Raw genomic sequence first — 14681 nt, forward strand, 5'->3', positions numbered from 1 at the left:
CAGTCAATAGGCCACACCCGAGAACCTAGAAGGCCACATGTGGCCTTGAGGCCAAAGGTTCCCCCACCCCTGTGCTAGATAAATTGAACTGCTAACCTAAAAGACTTTGTGAAGAGACCTCAGGACAAAAGGCCACATGCATGGAGGAACACCAAGAGAAAAAGGCCACCACTAAGGAGGCAGTCCTAAATAGAGCTCATCTGGGGTGTGGTTCTTAGGGGAAGGAAGGAAAGTAGGTTGCTATGAGCTAACTTTCCATTTTGATCCTTGCTAACTAGGTGGTAATCTCAATTATTTTTTTTTAAGGCAAATGGGATTAAGTGACTTGCCCAGGGTCACACAACTAGTGTTAAGTGTTTGGTCTGAGGCTGGATTTGAACTCAGGTCCTCCTGACTTCAGGGCCGGTGCTCTACCCACTACATCACCTAGCTGCCCCTCAATTACTTTTACAGGCTAATTCTAATCCAGTCAATCTGAAGCTTGAATCTCATGTACTTTTCCATCTAATTAACAGGATATCATTTTTTTCTTTGCTGGTCTTTGAAATTCTCTGGCAAGAAAACCTCTTGGTCAATTCTTTTCCTTGCATTTTAGAATCACAGATCTCGAGCTAACCCTAACCCTAAATGCCTCCTAATCAAACTCTCTCATTTTATAGACAAGGAAACTGAGACCCAGGGAGGTGACTTGCCTAAAGTCACACAGGTAGTGAGCATCAGAGATGAGGTTTGAATCCAGGTCCACTTACTTGAGAATCATTGACTGTTGCACTGAATTGGGCTCTACTCTTTACTACAGCAGCCCTAACCAGGAAACAGTGCTAGGAGTGTGCATTGAAAAGTAAATGATTGGTTGATTCATGGTTCCAGAAGATAAGGGGGCAATCACAGCCCAGAAGTGTAACGAGCCCTTGGAACAGAACACTGAGATTCTGTGAGCTTTACAGACGAGATCTCAGAAGGGTGCCATTTTCATTTCCACATTAGCCCTCTGAAAACATTTTGCTACCAGAGAGTAGACAATACCTGCTCTGATTCTACATCAAGGCAGCACAGTAGCTAGAGCACTAGGCCTGGAGTCAGGAAGATCTGAGTTCAAATGCCACCTCAGACGCTTACTGTGTTACCCTAGACAAGTCACTTAACCTCTGCCTCAGTTTCCTCAATTGCAATATGGGGATTAAAAAATTGTACCTATCAGAAGGATCAAATGAGATACTTTTGATGTGCTTAGCACAGTGCCTAACATATAGTAGGTGCTTAATGAATGCTTGCTCTCTTTCCATCTGACCCTGTGCAAGTCACTTAACTTCTGCCTCAGTTTCCCCAACTGTAAAATGGAGATTAAAAAGAGTACCTATCTCCTAGGGTAGTTAGGAGGATCAAATGAGATAATATTTGTAATCCATATTGCATTACAAATATGTAATGCATATTTGTAAAGCACAGTGCCTGACACTTAGTAGGTGCTTAATAAATGCTTGCTCTCTTCCCCTTCTGAATTTGTCCCTTTGAAAAAAACAATGTACCTGCTGCTTAAGGCTCTGGTTAAATGAGCCCTGGTTAGCCAGTTGTCTGAACAGTGACCAATCACCAGATAGTTCAAGAAGCAACATCACATCATGTCATAATCCGAGGACACAACCAAACAATATCATTTACTACCTGCAGCAGCTTTCTCCACATAGTGAAGTTCATTGTAAAAGAGGGACACTTGATGGTACTTCTCTCTTACAACATTGGATATATAGTGCAACAGGGTTTGCTTTCGGTCTGTCGACTTGGTGTCTAGGAGCTGAAAACCAAAGGGAAGGGTTTTAGGTTCAGGTGTAGGAAATCTGGAAGGTTAAGAACTGCATAGCCCAGCAGGATGAACACCTTCTCAGGTCTTCCCAGATGAGACCTGGCCAGGAGCTCGTAGTTAAGACTACAGATGGAAGCCAAGTATTTTTGAGTAAATGAGTCCATTGGTTTGAACCCACAGGACTTCCCCAGCCAGTGGGTGTTATAACTCAAGGGTGTGATTCTGATCCCCTATGTGTATTTCACACCTCTCTACTTTCTTTGGATGGCACTGATTTTTCTTCCCACTCACCTAGGATAAAAACTGAAATGATCCAAGGTCAGCTTTTTTTCCCCCCAAAATTAACAGCTAGATGACCCTGTTTCAAGCAGATAAGGAGGAAGCAGGTATTGTGCAAGCTTCCTCCATTCAGCTGTGCTCTAGCACCCTTCTGCACTAGTCTGACCATCCCTGGGCCTCCTCGGAGTTGAGAGTGCTAAATACCCGTGACAAGGTGGGGCTAGAGCAAAAACAGGCAGAAGAGGTTCCTGGGGACTAGCACCTCACTCACTTTCAAACTGACATTTCAAAAGACTCACATTGCCTTTAAATGATAAATTCAGTCTATTGCTAGATTCTATTTGCCTGGCATCCAGCCCATGATCCCAATGGAGAATATGCAATATGAAACCTTTCCCAGTCCCACTCATACAGCGCAGGTGACAATGAATAGCACAGTATTCATCATAATGCCCCCTTCAATCTCTGCCACCTGTTTTCCCTTTGAGATTATTTGTTTTCTTTTATTTCACTTACCAGATCTAAACTCTGGAGTTTAAATCCATAAACTGCTCCCCGCTTACTGCTATTCATATAGTTACCAAGAGCCAAGATGATCTGCAAGGTAAATTTTTTAAAAAAAGAGAGAGAGAGAAGCATGTTGGTTCAGTACCCCCAGGCATTCCTATATACAGGCACATTAAAGGATGTGACTGACAGGCAGATTTTTAGATACATAGAAGAAAAAAATAGGGGGAAAAAAACTTTCACTTGCCTCCAGAATTTTCTTGAGTTTTTGGGATGACTTTATTGAGACAGAGGCTGCTATGATTGCATGCAGTTGCTAGATTAACATTAAAGAAGGAGGGAAAAAGAGACATGTTAACATTTCCAAAATTGAACTGGAATCTAAAATTTGACACAGGAAAGCTGAACTTCTGAACAGAGTGATTTCAACCTGCACATTCTGTGTCTGCTGCAGCTATATCATTATATATAAAGACTATTTTAAATCATTTTCTTCAAAACTCAATTTTCTCAAAATACGTAACTATCTGCTGGGAACATTCCCCACAGGTGAGAGTCAATACCATCTAGGAAGCCCTCATCTTCCCAGCTCGCCGTCTCATTGTGCAATAATATTTCTACTTTTAAACTAATGGGGAAGAGAAAGGATGAAAAAAAAAAGGGAGGGGGGAAATGAAGTAAGGTAGGTATGATTATCCTTAAGAGGCAGAGTCATATCGCAGACAGAGATCTGATCTTGGAATCAGTAAGACCTGCGCTCAAACCCTGCCACACAACTAGTTTGACCATAGGAGAGTCACAATCTTTCTGGGCCTCAGCTTCCTCACCTGCGAAATGAGAATAATACTTGTAATAACCATAGCACAGGATTGTTGAGAGTCTCAAATGAAAATGATGTCTATCAAGCCCTTGGCAAACCCCAAAACATTGCATAATTTTCAACTATTATTCTTTTCAACAGAAAGATTCTCCTTGGCAAGCAAGAAGCACTCAATTTTGAATTAGAAAATGGTTTTTGAAAAACAATCTAAAGTTTTTCCTAGTATGCAAGTGGCCTGTCTTTGTTAAATTACTCTATGCTAGACTATCTGAGTTGGCCAAGGAATCAATGACTATAAGTCTAATTAGCCACAAAGAGAATTTAACAAATTCCCACTTTTAAGATAATTTAAGAATTTCAAGTAAAATGCCTATTTCCAAAAGAAATAGGTTTGGTTTTGGTTTTTTGGGGAGATTTTGGTAAATGTGTCCATCATGTTTTCACTCTGGTCAATCTGGACAAGAGACCTGGTTGTTTTGGTGGGTTTGACAATGACTGAAGAGTCCAATTTCCAATTTCTCCTTCTCGTTATTTTTAGAGCTACCTTTGAAGTCTAACGGAGTTATGTGACCACAGCGAAAGGTACCCCACAGGGGAAACTGGCATTATTTTATCATCAATGAGCAATGGAAGCTCGTCAATTGATTTGATTGACTGAATAGGCAAGCAGCATGAGAAAAGTTGTAGTAAACATTTAAGTGTATGTCAGAGGAATTCTATTGTTTAGGGCTGGCACCCAGCCTGTTGCCCCACTTACAGGTGTGAGCATCTGGATACTTTCAGAGAAGTTCCCAATGAAGGCCATGATGGTCATCTTCTGCATGAGCCTTTCAATTTTACTGAACTGCATCATGAACCGATCCTCATCAGACAAGTTCTCCAAAGGCTTCCTTTCCCTCTCATAGAGCCGCAACACTTTCACTTCATTTTCAGTTGGTAGGAACCTCATCAAACACTCCACAAAGTCTACTGGCAAGGTCTTCAAGTCAAATCTGAGAAGACATATGTGAAATGGGTAGTGCTGAAAAAGAATGGGGAAAAAAACCCAACCTTGTCTTTATTCAGTGACCTCTGCTAACTCTGCTAAATGGGTCGGTCTTTTAGCATTTCTGGAGGTCTGAGACTTCTGAACCTCTAAACCACACAAATGCTGGTAGAGATATTGTGGGAACTCAGAATCTTGATGTGGTGCGACTGATTTCAACCAATTCTAATGGATGATCAAGCATTTGTGCACAGCATAGTGGGAAGAATGTAAGACTTGAAAGTCAGAAGAACTAGGTCCAAAGTCTCACCCGAAACCTTACTACTGTGAGGTAATGAGCCAATCCCCTGTCACTACTCTATGCTTCAGTTCTCTCATCTATAAAATGGAGACAATAATGCCCACAGTGCCACCCAGTGGGTGGGTTGCATTGTGAGGAAAGAAATTTGTAAACTAATATATAAATATGTGCTATTGTTAGGAACCCTGCATGAAAACCTGAACCATATGGAAGGTTCTCATTCTCAGCTAATGGGATCATAGATTGAAAGCTGGAAATGGAGGACTTCAGATCACTAAGTCCAACCTACTTATTGTACAAATGTGAAAACTGAGCCTCTGAGAGGTTACATGACCTGCTTAAGGTCACAAAAGCAATAAACAGCAGAGCCAGGATTGAAACCCAGGCCCTCAGATTCCAAATCTATCATTCTTTCTATTAAACCATGATGATAGCTTAATTTTCTTGGGAAGTCAAAGACTCTGCCTACCAATGGCATATTCCAAATGATCTGCAGGGACATGGCATGGCAGGGACTCAGTAAAACAGTAAATCAAATTTATTTTACTATGGTAAAGACATCCAAATAAATTTTTTTTTGAACTGAATTAACTCAGACTAGATATTCTGGTCTAAGAGTCACATATGTCAAATTTCTTAAGGAATTCACCTCGTTGAATATCCAACTCAGCCTCCACACTTCTGTTGGACAAAGAGTGGAGAGATAGGACAATGGAGTTAGTTCTTCTAGGAATTCCCAGATGTTAATGTTTGTAAAAATCAAGGCTATTTACATGATATAAGAACCCTTGGTAAATTCAGTAAAACAGTCTACCAAATCTATTTTACCTTGGTAAAGACATCCAAATAAATAAATTTTTTTTGACTGACTCAACTAAGACTAGATATTCTGGCCTAGGAGTCACACATGTAAAGTTGAAGGAATTCACCTGAATGAATATTCAACTCAGCATTTAATTTTAAATCTGAATTACCCCTGTTTAGAGAAACAATGGAATTATATTTAATAATCACAACACATCCCATTCATGTAATGTTTTTAAAAAAAGAAAGCTTAAATGTCATACACTAGCAAACCAAGTGAAAGTCTAGAATCTTCCTCTTATTTGGCTGCAGGACACTGGATTAGATGACTTCCCAAGGCTCCTTCTAATTCTAAAAGGCTACAATGATACGGCAGCAAGATATTATAATGACATCATATAGTTCAAGTCCTGAGGACTTTGTAATTACACAAAACACTTTCAATAGGTGTCCTATTCCCATATTAAGGTCACCATGACCTTCACATGACTGGTTTGATGTTCTTAATAATCAAGTAAATTAATGTGACACATTCAATGCAATCTAAGGGTGAAAATGAGCCAAGTTTTTTAAGGTCAGTCTAAAATGTGCTGAAAAACAATAGAAAACACATTCCTCTTTTTATGAATTTTCACATATGTCTACATCATATGTGCTTCTAGTATTCAATTAGATCATTCCAAAGATGCCAGGAAGTTCATGTTCAACAAATCTGGCTTAAATTTAGACACTTCGGAAAAAACTGACCATTTCACCATTTTTTTCCCCTAACACATGCAAAGCTTATATTGCATATGTTTGCAGAACCACTGTACCATGCAAACATAAGATAGCAGCTTTATATATTAATATAATAAATATATTAATTAATTTATTGATATATAAACAACATATATCAATATACTATATGTATAATTATACAAATTAACAAAACAATAAATATACATTTATATATTAATATAAAGAGAAAATAATCCAAGAGACATTAATTACCCATTCTAATTTTCTCTAAGGTAATTTTTGTTCCACCTGTTTAGCATTAGGATGTAATACAACTCAGAGTTTACGTTTTCCTTTTAAAGGAAATCTGTTGCTCATAGATACCAAGAACAGATGAGTCTTCTTATCCCTATAGAACCATTTCTGTTTTCTGCCAAGCCATAACTGTTTTATATATATATATATATATTACACATATATATATCTTTTTGCTTCCCCTACACCTACTTGAATATGTTTGTTCAGAAATATGCCCTTAACTTACACATGAATTGCTTTGCATATCTCATCTGCAGTCTTTCCAGCTTTTCTTAAGGTAATGGCAAGATTTTTGGCCCGATTTGCTTCTAGTAATGTTACTTTGTTTGATCCTTTCTGAGTTATCTTCTGTTTGCTTGAAGTAAGATCAATAGCAGGACCTTGGGCTTTTGTCTTGAATATTTCTTCAAATTCATCCACATTTAAATCCTGAAGGAAGAAAAAATTAAATTGGAAAATTGGTTCTATGTTTTTAATTTACTTAGAAAACCCCTGGAGAGTTTTTCAAGTATTAAACATTATGCTTATCAGAGATCTAGGAGTTTCTTCTTAATATTTTGCCTGAGACGAGCTTTGGTTCTTTTCCTAGTTTAAATTGGAACAAGACTTCAATCACAAGTGCATTAAAAGATAGTGACTATCTGCAGGTAACAACTGATTATTTCAAAACACTAATTAAACTGACTTAAGATGGCCATGACCATGAATTTCGATCAACCAAAGTAGTTGGTTCATATTGTGATATTTGGATCCTTACGCATTTGCAGAATGGATAAGGGATGGTTTTCATGTCATCTTAAAATTTATGAGGAACAAGGATTGTGTCATATGTATGTCTGACCCAATATATTTCAGGAACCTAATGAATAATGAATCCTACCACCTAAAAGAACACTGGCTCTAGAGTCCAAGAATTGGGTTACATGGATTAGGATAAATTCTTGCCTCTTTCACTCACCACCTGGGTGACCTTGACCTTTAAGTTGCTTAATCTCATTGAATCTCAATTTCCTCAACTGTAAGATGAAGAGGTTGGACCAAACAGCTTATGAGTTCTCTTCTAGCTCAATATCCATAGTCCTATTTCTCCTCAGTGTAACTGGAAATATGAGCATTAATCACATGCATGGTGAGATTTATCTTGGCTGAGCCAAGCTACCTTTGCTGGTCAGATCAGAAAGCAAAGCTCTACCCACTAAGGGCATCATTACCTCCAGAATTCTTTCATCATCAATTTCATTGAAGACTGTCCCATTGATCTGATTGGGTTTCAGAGCAACCCAATTAAAAACAGGCATGCGGAACTTTGTCTTGATTGGCTTCTTGATTTTCACAGCTAAAGGCATCAGAGGGAACAAAATTAAAATTCTGCAAAAAAACTGGGACCATCTGGAACAATCAAATAACAATCCTTGCAGATGACACTTCATCACTGGAGGAAAATGGGCAAGAGTCATTCAAAATTTTAAATTCTGAAAATAGTATGTGGCCTCTACGGACAAAAACCAGAGGAATTTTTAGTTCAATTTTCAGTTGGTTGATGGACTCTAAAACTGTCTAGGAACTAAAGAGTTGTTAGTTCCCCAAACCAACCCCCCCCCACTCAAGTTAGGCAATTGGATTACTGCATTATATTGTGAATGAATAAATTCAGAATAAAAACAGAACAAATGGCATTTTTTTCCTGTGAGTCCAGAAATTACTGCCAGCATTACTGGACAGCAGAAAATGTGAGTGAGCCCTCTGTGACTGAGCTCTGCCTTGCCAAATGTAAGCTGATTTGTAAGGTTAACTTCCTAAATCTTTGGTTCCAAGGTTCAAGTTTCCAAACTAATCTTTATAGGCTTTCATTAAATATAGATAAAGCTGTCCAAAATGCCAAGGATGTGCACTCAGGAAGAACAAAACCTTCAGCCAAAGCCATAAATTCCTGTGGATGGTTTGCATAATTTGGATTACACTGATGGAAAGATTAGTTTTGTTGCTAAGAACTCAATTCAAGGCAAACTTAGCTCAAACAGACTAAGCCCTATGAAGTACTGAAAAAAATGTTTAAGTAGACAAAAAGCACCAAGTGACCTTTACCTCTCTGGTCCTGGGTTTTCTTCATTGGTAAAATAGGGGCTAAGGTGCCTTCTAACTCAGTAAAAGCCAATGATCCTCAGATATCAAGGAATGAGCTAGGTTTCCAGGAACGGATTCCATACTTTTCTTCCTCTTCTCAAGAGCAAATTTTCAACAGGAGGTCAATTATTTTCCATATGTGATTATAAAATTTTAATAAAAATATTGATTTTCATTTCTTCTCATAAGAAGCAGGGAGGTCAATCCAGAAGAAATCAAATTAGTTTTCCTCAACTGAGGACAGACTAGGTGACCCACCAAAGATCCACTTAGTTAATTAAACAACATGAAGACATTCAGCTACAGTCTTCTCAAGTGAGTCATCTGAAGCACATTTTACTACTGGGAAGTTTCACCATTTGTCATCATTAATAAAGTAGGGATGACAAACTTGAATGTTTCAGGGCAAATAATTCAGTACATAGACATGTGAAGGGGTTTGGTTTTTTTCTTCCTTATTAGTCATTTTCCTTGCTAGTAGCTAAGGGAAAGGGGGAGAAAACATGTTGCCTCTCATTCCTCCAGTGTCACAAAGGCCATATAAACAGCAGGAATGTCATCATATAAATCCATACAAAAGCATGCAGGAACACAGACACAGCCTTTACCAAATCAGGCCTTTATACCACAAAATCTATCACTATCTCCCACTAGTTCTTAGTCCTGTGAACTTCAGTTCTCTTTCTTTAGGGACAGAAGAATTCAGGCCCTGCATGAGGGTGGTATGGTGGTGGCAGGAGGGGAGCAGAGATGGGAATTCTACTCAAGGTCTCCCTTGTCTCTTCTCTGGGGTGTGACATTTTAGCAACCTAAGAAAAGCCTGTCCTCTCCATTCGGGCTTTTCTTGTGCTTCAGTTTCAAAAACAATACTGGTTTTAACCCTATTTCCTCATATCATCAGTGAGGGAAAGTCAGTATTGGCCTTAAGTCTCTTAACCCTCATAGTGGTCCTCCACTTAAGAAGTGGATCTTTATAAACTGTAAAGGAACCACCCTTTTGCTGTGACAGATGCCATTTCCAATAGAACTGACATGGGGGTGGGGATAGAGGCAGGGCTCAGAGACAGTCACCACCCATAAACCCCTGCCCAAGCCAGAGGGAGAAGCTTTGCTGGTTTAACAATTGACAGAGCAACAGAGCAAGGTAGAAGGGTAAGAATAAGCCTATAGTTTGGTGGGTCAGCATATCTTGGCACTGCTATTAAGTCTTTTCCTATGCTAAAAGTGTGTGACTCTCCCAGACATCAGAGGCCTGGAAATTCAGGGATTCAAGATAGTTACACCTAACTAAGAACACTTCCTTTTCTCATGAGAAAGAGAGTCTGCATACGAAACCAAGACAGAAAGCCCTGAAACAAAACAAAACAAAGCAAAAAAAAAAGAAAAGAAAAAGAAAAATCTTATCTACCAATTCAGCTAAAGAAGTCTGGGGCAAAACTGTAGAGAAACAGTAAGCCAACATCAGGACTCTCCTCAAACACAACGTCAGAATGTAATGAGTCTGTCCTTAAAATAACATGGAGTGAAAAGATGTCAAGGCACAGAGCAACTGACAGGAAGACGTGGGTAAATACTTAAAAACACTTAGTGAGAAGGAACCTACAGAAAAGCTTGATTGGCCCATCTTTTGTGGAAGCAGAGGACAAAGGAAATAAAACAAAAATTAGACATGGTTAGAGTCATCCAGTTCATCAGTTCATGCACTCTTAGTACTGTACACCATGCTCATCCTGACCCAGCACTTCACAACTAAATGCTGAGTGAGACAAAATCTTTACAGGCCTGCATCAAAGCATTTTTTACCTTTTCTTTAGTAGACCCTTATTAGAAAACAAACAGACCAAACACTTAATTGTATTTCACAGCAAGAACCCCCAACAGCTATAAAACTATGAAAACACAGTTGGGGGTGGGGGGGATGGATGATATCCAATCCCATAGGATATGAATAGTCTTTTGTTTTTAAACAAAGAATTCATATGAACTGAGGCCCACTTTTTACATAAGACCCACACAGTACATTCATATATACATGAACAGAGATGTTTAACTTTATAACTTTATAACCAACTGGAGAGCTCCGGACTGTACGGCTTATCTAGACCAGGACATTAATGTAGCCCCCATGCAGATGCCTCAGCCTGGGAGAAAAAGCCAGATATGTTTGGTAGGTGATGCCCAAAAGCCACTGGAATCTTCTTGTCCCCTCAAAGATTCACAGATCTGTGGAGTGAGTCTTCCACTTAGGCATGAGTAGTAGTAGTATTGTATCTGTAAATGCAAATAAATACTCCACACATGGGCTTTTAACAGAAGCTTCTTCCAACCCAACCCCCCCTTTATCTAAAAGGAAAACACTCTACTGCTGCTACATATGTGGGTATGGCCTGCCGCTGCCTGTGCTGTCAAAGTCCTAATGAATTCTGAGCTGCCACCAAACTCATGATGGGCACAGGTCTGTGCCAAACTGTCCAATCTCTCTGCCTCTCATCATTAAGGAAATACATTCTGATAAACCTCCAAGACACATGGAGAAGAATGGTTAATGAAAATGCCAGCCACACATATTGCAAATCTAATAAGATGACATCAGTGCTAATGGACACTATTACCCACCAGGTCATTGGGTGTGGGCACTCAGGAGTTAACCAATTCCTTAAGCAATCTCCCAATTCCACAAGCTAGTGACCCATCATTTGGAGGCCCTGCTACCGGTTGACATCCTTCTAAATGACAACTGGCATACAGGAAAGAAGATTAATGGCAGCAGCTTTGAAAATAGCTGTGCCTAGACATGAAAACAGCTGAGGCAGAATTAAACTCATAAGGGGCTTTTGCACCCCATGGCAGTATCAAGCAAAACAAGACTACTGGTTTAAATTTTTTAAATCATGGGAAGATCAGAGATAACTTAAAAAAGTCAATTTGCTGAGCCAACGGTCAACCGGAAGGTGATTCTACATCTGACCCTCCCTGCAACCAAGTTCATTTGTTCTATCACTGCAGGGCTGAATGATAATGTTAGGACAAACTCAGGAGGAGACAGAGGTGAATGTCAGCCCATATGGTACCACATCACACTCTACCAGCCAGAAGAGATGCAGAGCCAAATCAGCAATTCAACAACAGATGTATCTCACAACTTGGGTGCTCTTTTTATAATGCTGTAATGGAAAGCCTAATTAGGAGGCTCAGGTATGCATGAGGGGTTATAGTATTTCACTTGTGATCACTAAGACAGGTCTGTCAGCTAAATGGATTCCAGGGGGTTGGTTTTGGTGGAGGTTTTTGCGGTTGTCATTCTTAAAAAACATTTCATCATCCACCAGTTCCATGATGAATCCAGCCTTTTCTTTTTCAGAAGAAAGAAAAATTCTAGGAGAAAGTGGTAGATTGGAAGAACATGAAGAGGAGAAATAAGTCATGCATTTCTTCTGAATGTTTTGGGGAAGGTCCTCCACCTGCCCTTTTAATAAGAGCTACATAAATGGAAGGGTAAAACCTAATAGTACTAGTTTGATGATAACAAATTTGTGCTACCAAAAGGGATAAGCTAAGCAGTCCTAATGGCCTCCTGGTGACATGGCTAAGCACTTTTCAAGGGATTAGGAGTCTGAACATACACTGTTATATGCATGGCTTATCTGGGATACTGTTGCCTTGTGGGCTTTGGCCAGGAAATTCTGAGATGGAAACTACTGTAGTGAAGTTTCATTGTCCAGAAAAAGCCCAACAGGTGCAGATGGGCCAGCCGGGGAAAGCCCCACCATAGCCAGGGGAGAGAGTCCTACTTGTCAGAATAACCTCCAACCTCTTGAAACTGATCTGGTTGGGAAACACTTTTTTATTCTACACATCAGGTGAGGCTCAGAGCAACTCTGAACACCCAGAGGTGCGTGCACCTGTGAAAAGCACGTTGACTGGTAAAAGAGATTCCATTTCCTAAAGAAAAAGTCCTGTGATTCAAAATTAAGGATTTATATTTCAAGGCTTAAGATAGAATTTACTTTTTTAAAATTGTCTCCTGGTAAATCTATGTGCAACATGAATTCTTCTAAGGCAGCTGAAGGAGCTGAGAAAGGCTGCTGTTGGCAATCCATGAGACCAAACTCTAATGCACTTAAATAAACTAATGTGATGCCTACGGGCCTACAATACACAATTACTGTGAGGAAAGCAGCATTCTCCATTTTACAGACAAGATACTCACTGTCCTTGATAAAACTAGCTGGAAGATCTTTCTTCTCTGAAAGCACAGGGCTTTGCAGGAAGTAACCACTCAAAAAAAATATTTTCTGTGTGAATGAACAAAAGTGTATTCACCTCTGAACCTGGACATCATCCCCTTCCATTGGCTTTGGCCATAGCAGTGGGGGAGGACTTGAACAACATCTGAAAAGCAGACTTACGGGAGTTCAAGGACCACCTAGAAAACAACTTTGGCCCTAGGGAGAGAGTGTCACTTGGGAATGGACAAAATAATGGCTAATGACTGATTCTAAAAGCAGGCATTTTCATTCCAAGCCATATACTACCAAGGTTCCTTCCAATACAACTCCCATCCTTTGGGAGAACATCAGAAAAAAAAGTAAAGGTATCCTCCTCTACACAATCTTACCTGCTAATCCTGAGTTGAAAACCACTGTGGGGGAAGCTGTGCCAGGCAATGGGGGTGCCGATGGAGGAGGTGGGGGTGGTAGAGGAGCTGGTGGAGCATCAGCAGCTGGTCCTGGGAGAGGAGGTGGTGGAGGCGGAGGTGGGGGCGGAGGAGGGGGTGGGGGCACAGGTGCTGTCACCGGGCCATTTTGAACTAGCAGGGGGAAAGAAGAAACAATTTACTTGAGAAGGTGGCAAAGAGATGGGAAGGTTTACTCTTCAGGATCTTCTCTCAGCATGGCTGAAAACAAATATCTAAGGCAGGAAGTTCTTAATCTTTTTGTATCAAGATCCCCTTTGGCAGTCTGGTGAAGACTATGAACCCCTCTCAGAAGAATTTTTTAAACAATCAAAGGAAATGCAAAATTTTCAGTTAAAGGTTAGGGAAATAAAAATATAATTGTTTTCCCCAAGTTCTCAGGTCCCCTGAAAGCTATCCATGAACCTCAGGTTAAGACAGCTGATCCAAGGAAGATAGCAAGTTTCCAACGGATTCTCACTGTATTCAAACTTCTAAAGTCAAAAAGTAACAAGAAAAGATGAATTAGAAAAGCATTTTAAAGGCCTCAAATGTAAAAGGCAAGGAATATGTCCCATATGTGGTGTGACTATAAAGCAATTAGATGGTTAATTTATCTTTAACGCACTCTGTCACTTTCAGGACAATTTAAGCCAAAATCTTATACTTCTTTCTGATGTACAAATAACTCTGAGTTCTTAGGGGCCATGATGTCTGAGTGTAAACTGACAAAACCTAAAAGCAGGAAAAGTTTCAGAGTGGGCTCCATGGTACTGGTTTGTCTGCTTTCCAAGGATCAGCCAGGCTAAATTCAGAGAGGCACATTCCCTGGTCATAACAAAGTGAGTTGCTCTGTCCAAAGCAGCTCGTTACCATCAACTGTCTATTAGGGCACGGAGGGGGTTAGGGTCTACATTGACAAAAAGCATCCCCACAGCAATGAAGCTTTGAATAGGTATACCAGAATTTATATATACAAATGAGTACCCAATGAAGAGGTCTACATACTTACTGCAATGATACAGCCATTGTTTCACTCTCCCCCCCCCCCAAAAAAATCCTGGAAACTTCCTCTTGGAAGTTGCCCAAGAATCAGTTTAAAATTCCCCCACCTCCACACATTCTCTTGTTACTTTGTAATATTAGCTAACATTTACATAGGTTTTCAAAACACTCCAAATATTATCTCTTTTGACTCTCAACAACCCTGGGAGTTGGTGCTACCGTTATTCCTATTTTGCAGATGAAACTGAGGCTGAAAGCAGTTAAGGGTCACACTACTATTAAGTGTCTGGGGTGTGATTTGAACTCAGGTTTATCCTGACTCTAAGTTTAGCGCTTTTA

General features: G+C 39.8%; 1 protein-coding gene across 4 annotated transcripts in view; it reads right to left on the reverse strand.

The window, feature by feature from the left end:
• Positions 1-14681, reverse strand: part of LOC114045698 (formin-like protein 2) — a 371038-nt gene that overhangs the window by 17246 nt on the left and 339111 nt on the right. For all 4 annotated transcript variants that reach the window (XM_027865807.1, XM_027865809.1, XM_027865808.1 and 1 more), the window contains exons 15-21: positions 13281-13472; positions 7750-7874; positions 6765-6967; positions 4168-4402; positions 2838-2906; positions 2600-2680; positions 1666-1795 (exon numbers count right to left, since the gene is read on the reverse strand). In XM_027865807.1, coding sequence (XP_027721608.1) covers positions 1666-1795; positions 2600-2680; positions 2838-2906; positions 4168-4402; positions 6765-6967; positions 7750-7874; positions 13281-13472 — 1035 coding nt within the window. The remainder of the gene's footprint in view (positions 1-1665; positions 1796-2599; positions 2681-2837; positions 2907-4167; positions 4403-6764; positions 6968-7749; positions 7875-13280; positions 13473-14681) is intronic.

This window comes from Vombatus ursinus, unplaced genomic scaffold (assembly GCF_900497805.2).
Source record: "Vombatus ursinus unplaced genomic scaffold, bare-nosed wombat genome assembly UNPS02014779.1, whole genome shotgun sequence".
NCBI classification, from domain to species: Eukaryota; Metazoa; Chordata; class Mammalia; order Diprotodontia; family Vombatidae; genus Vombatus; species Vombatus ursinus.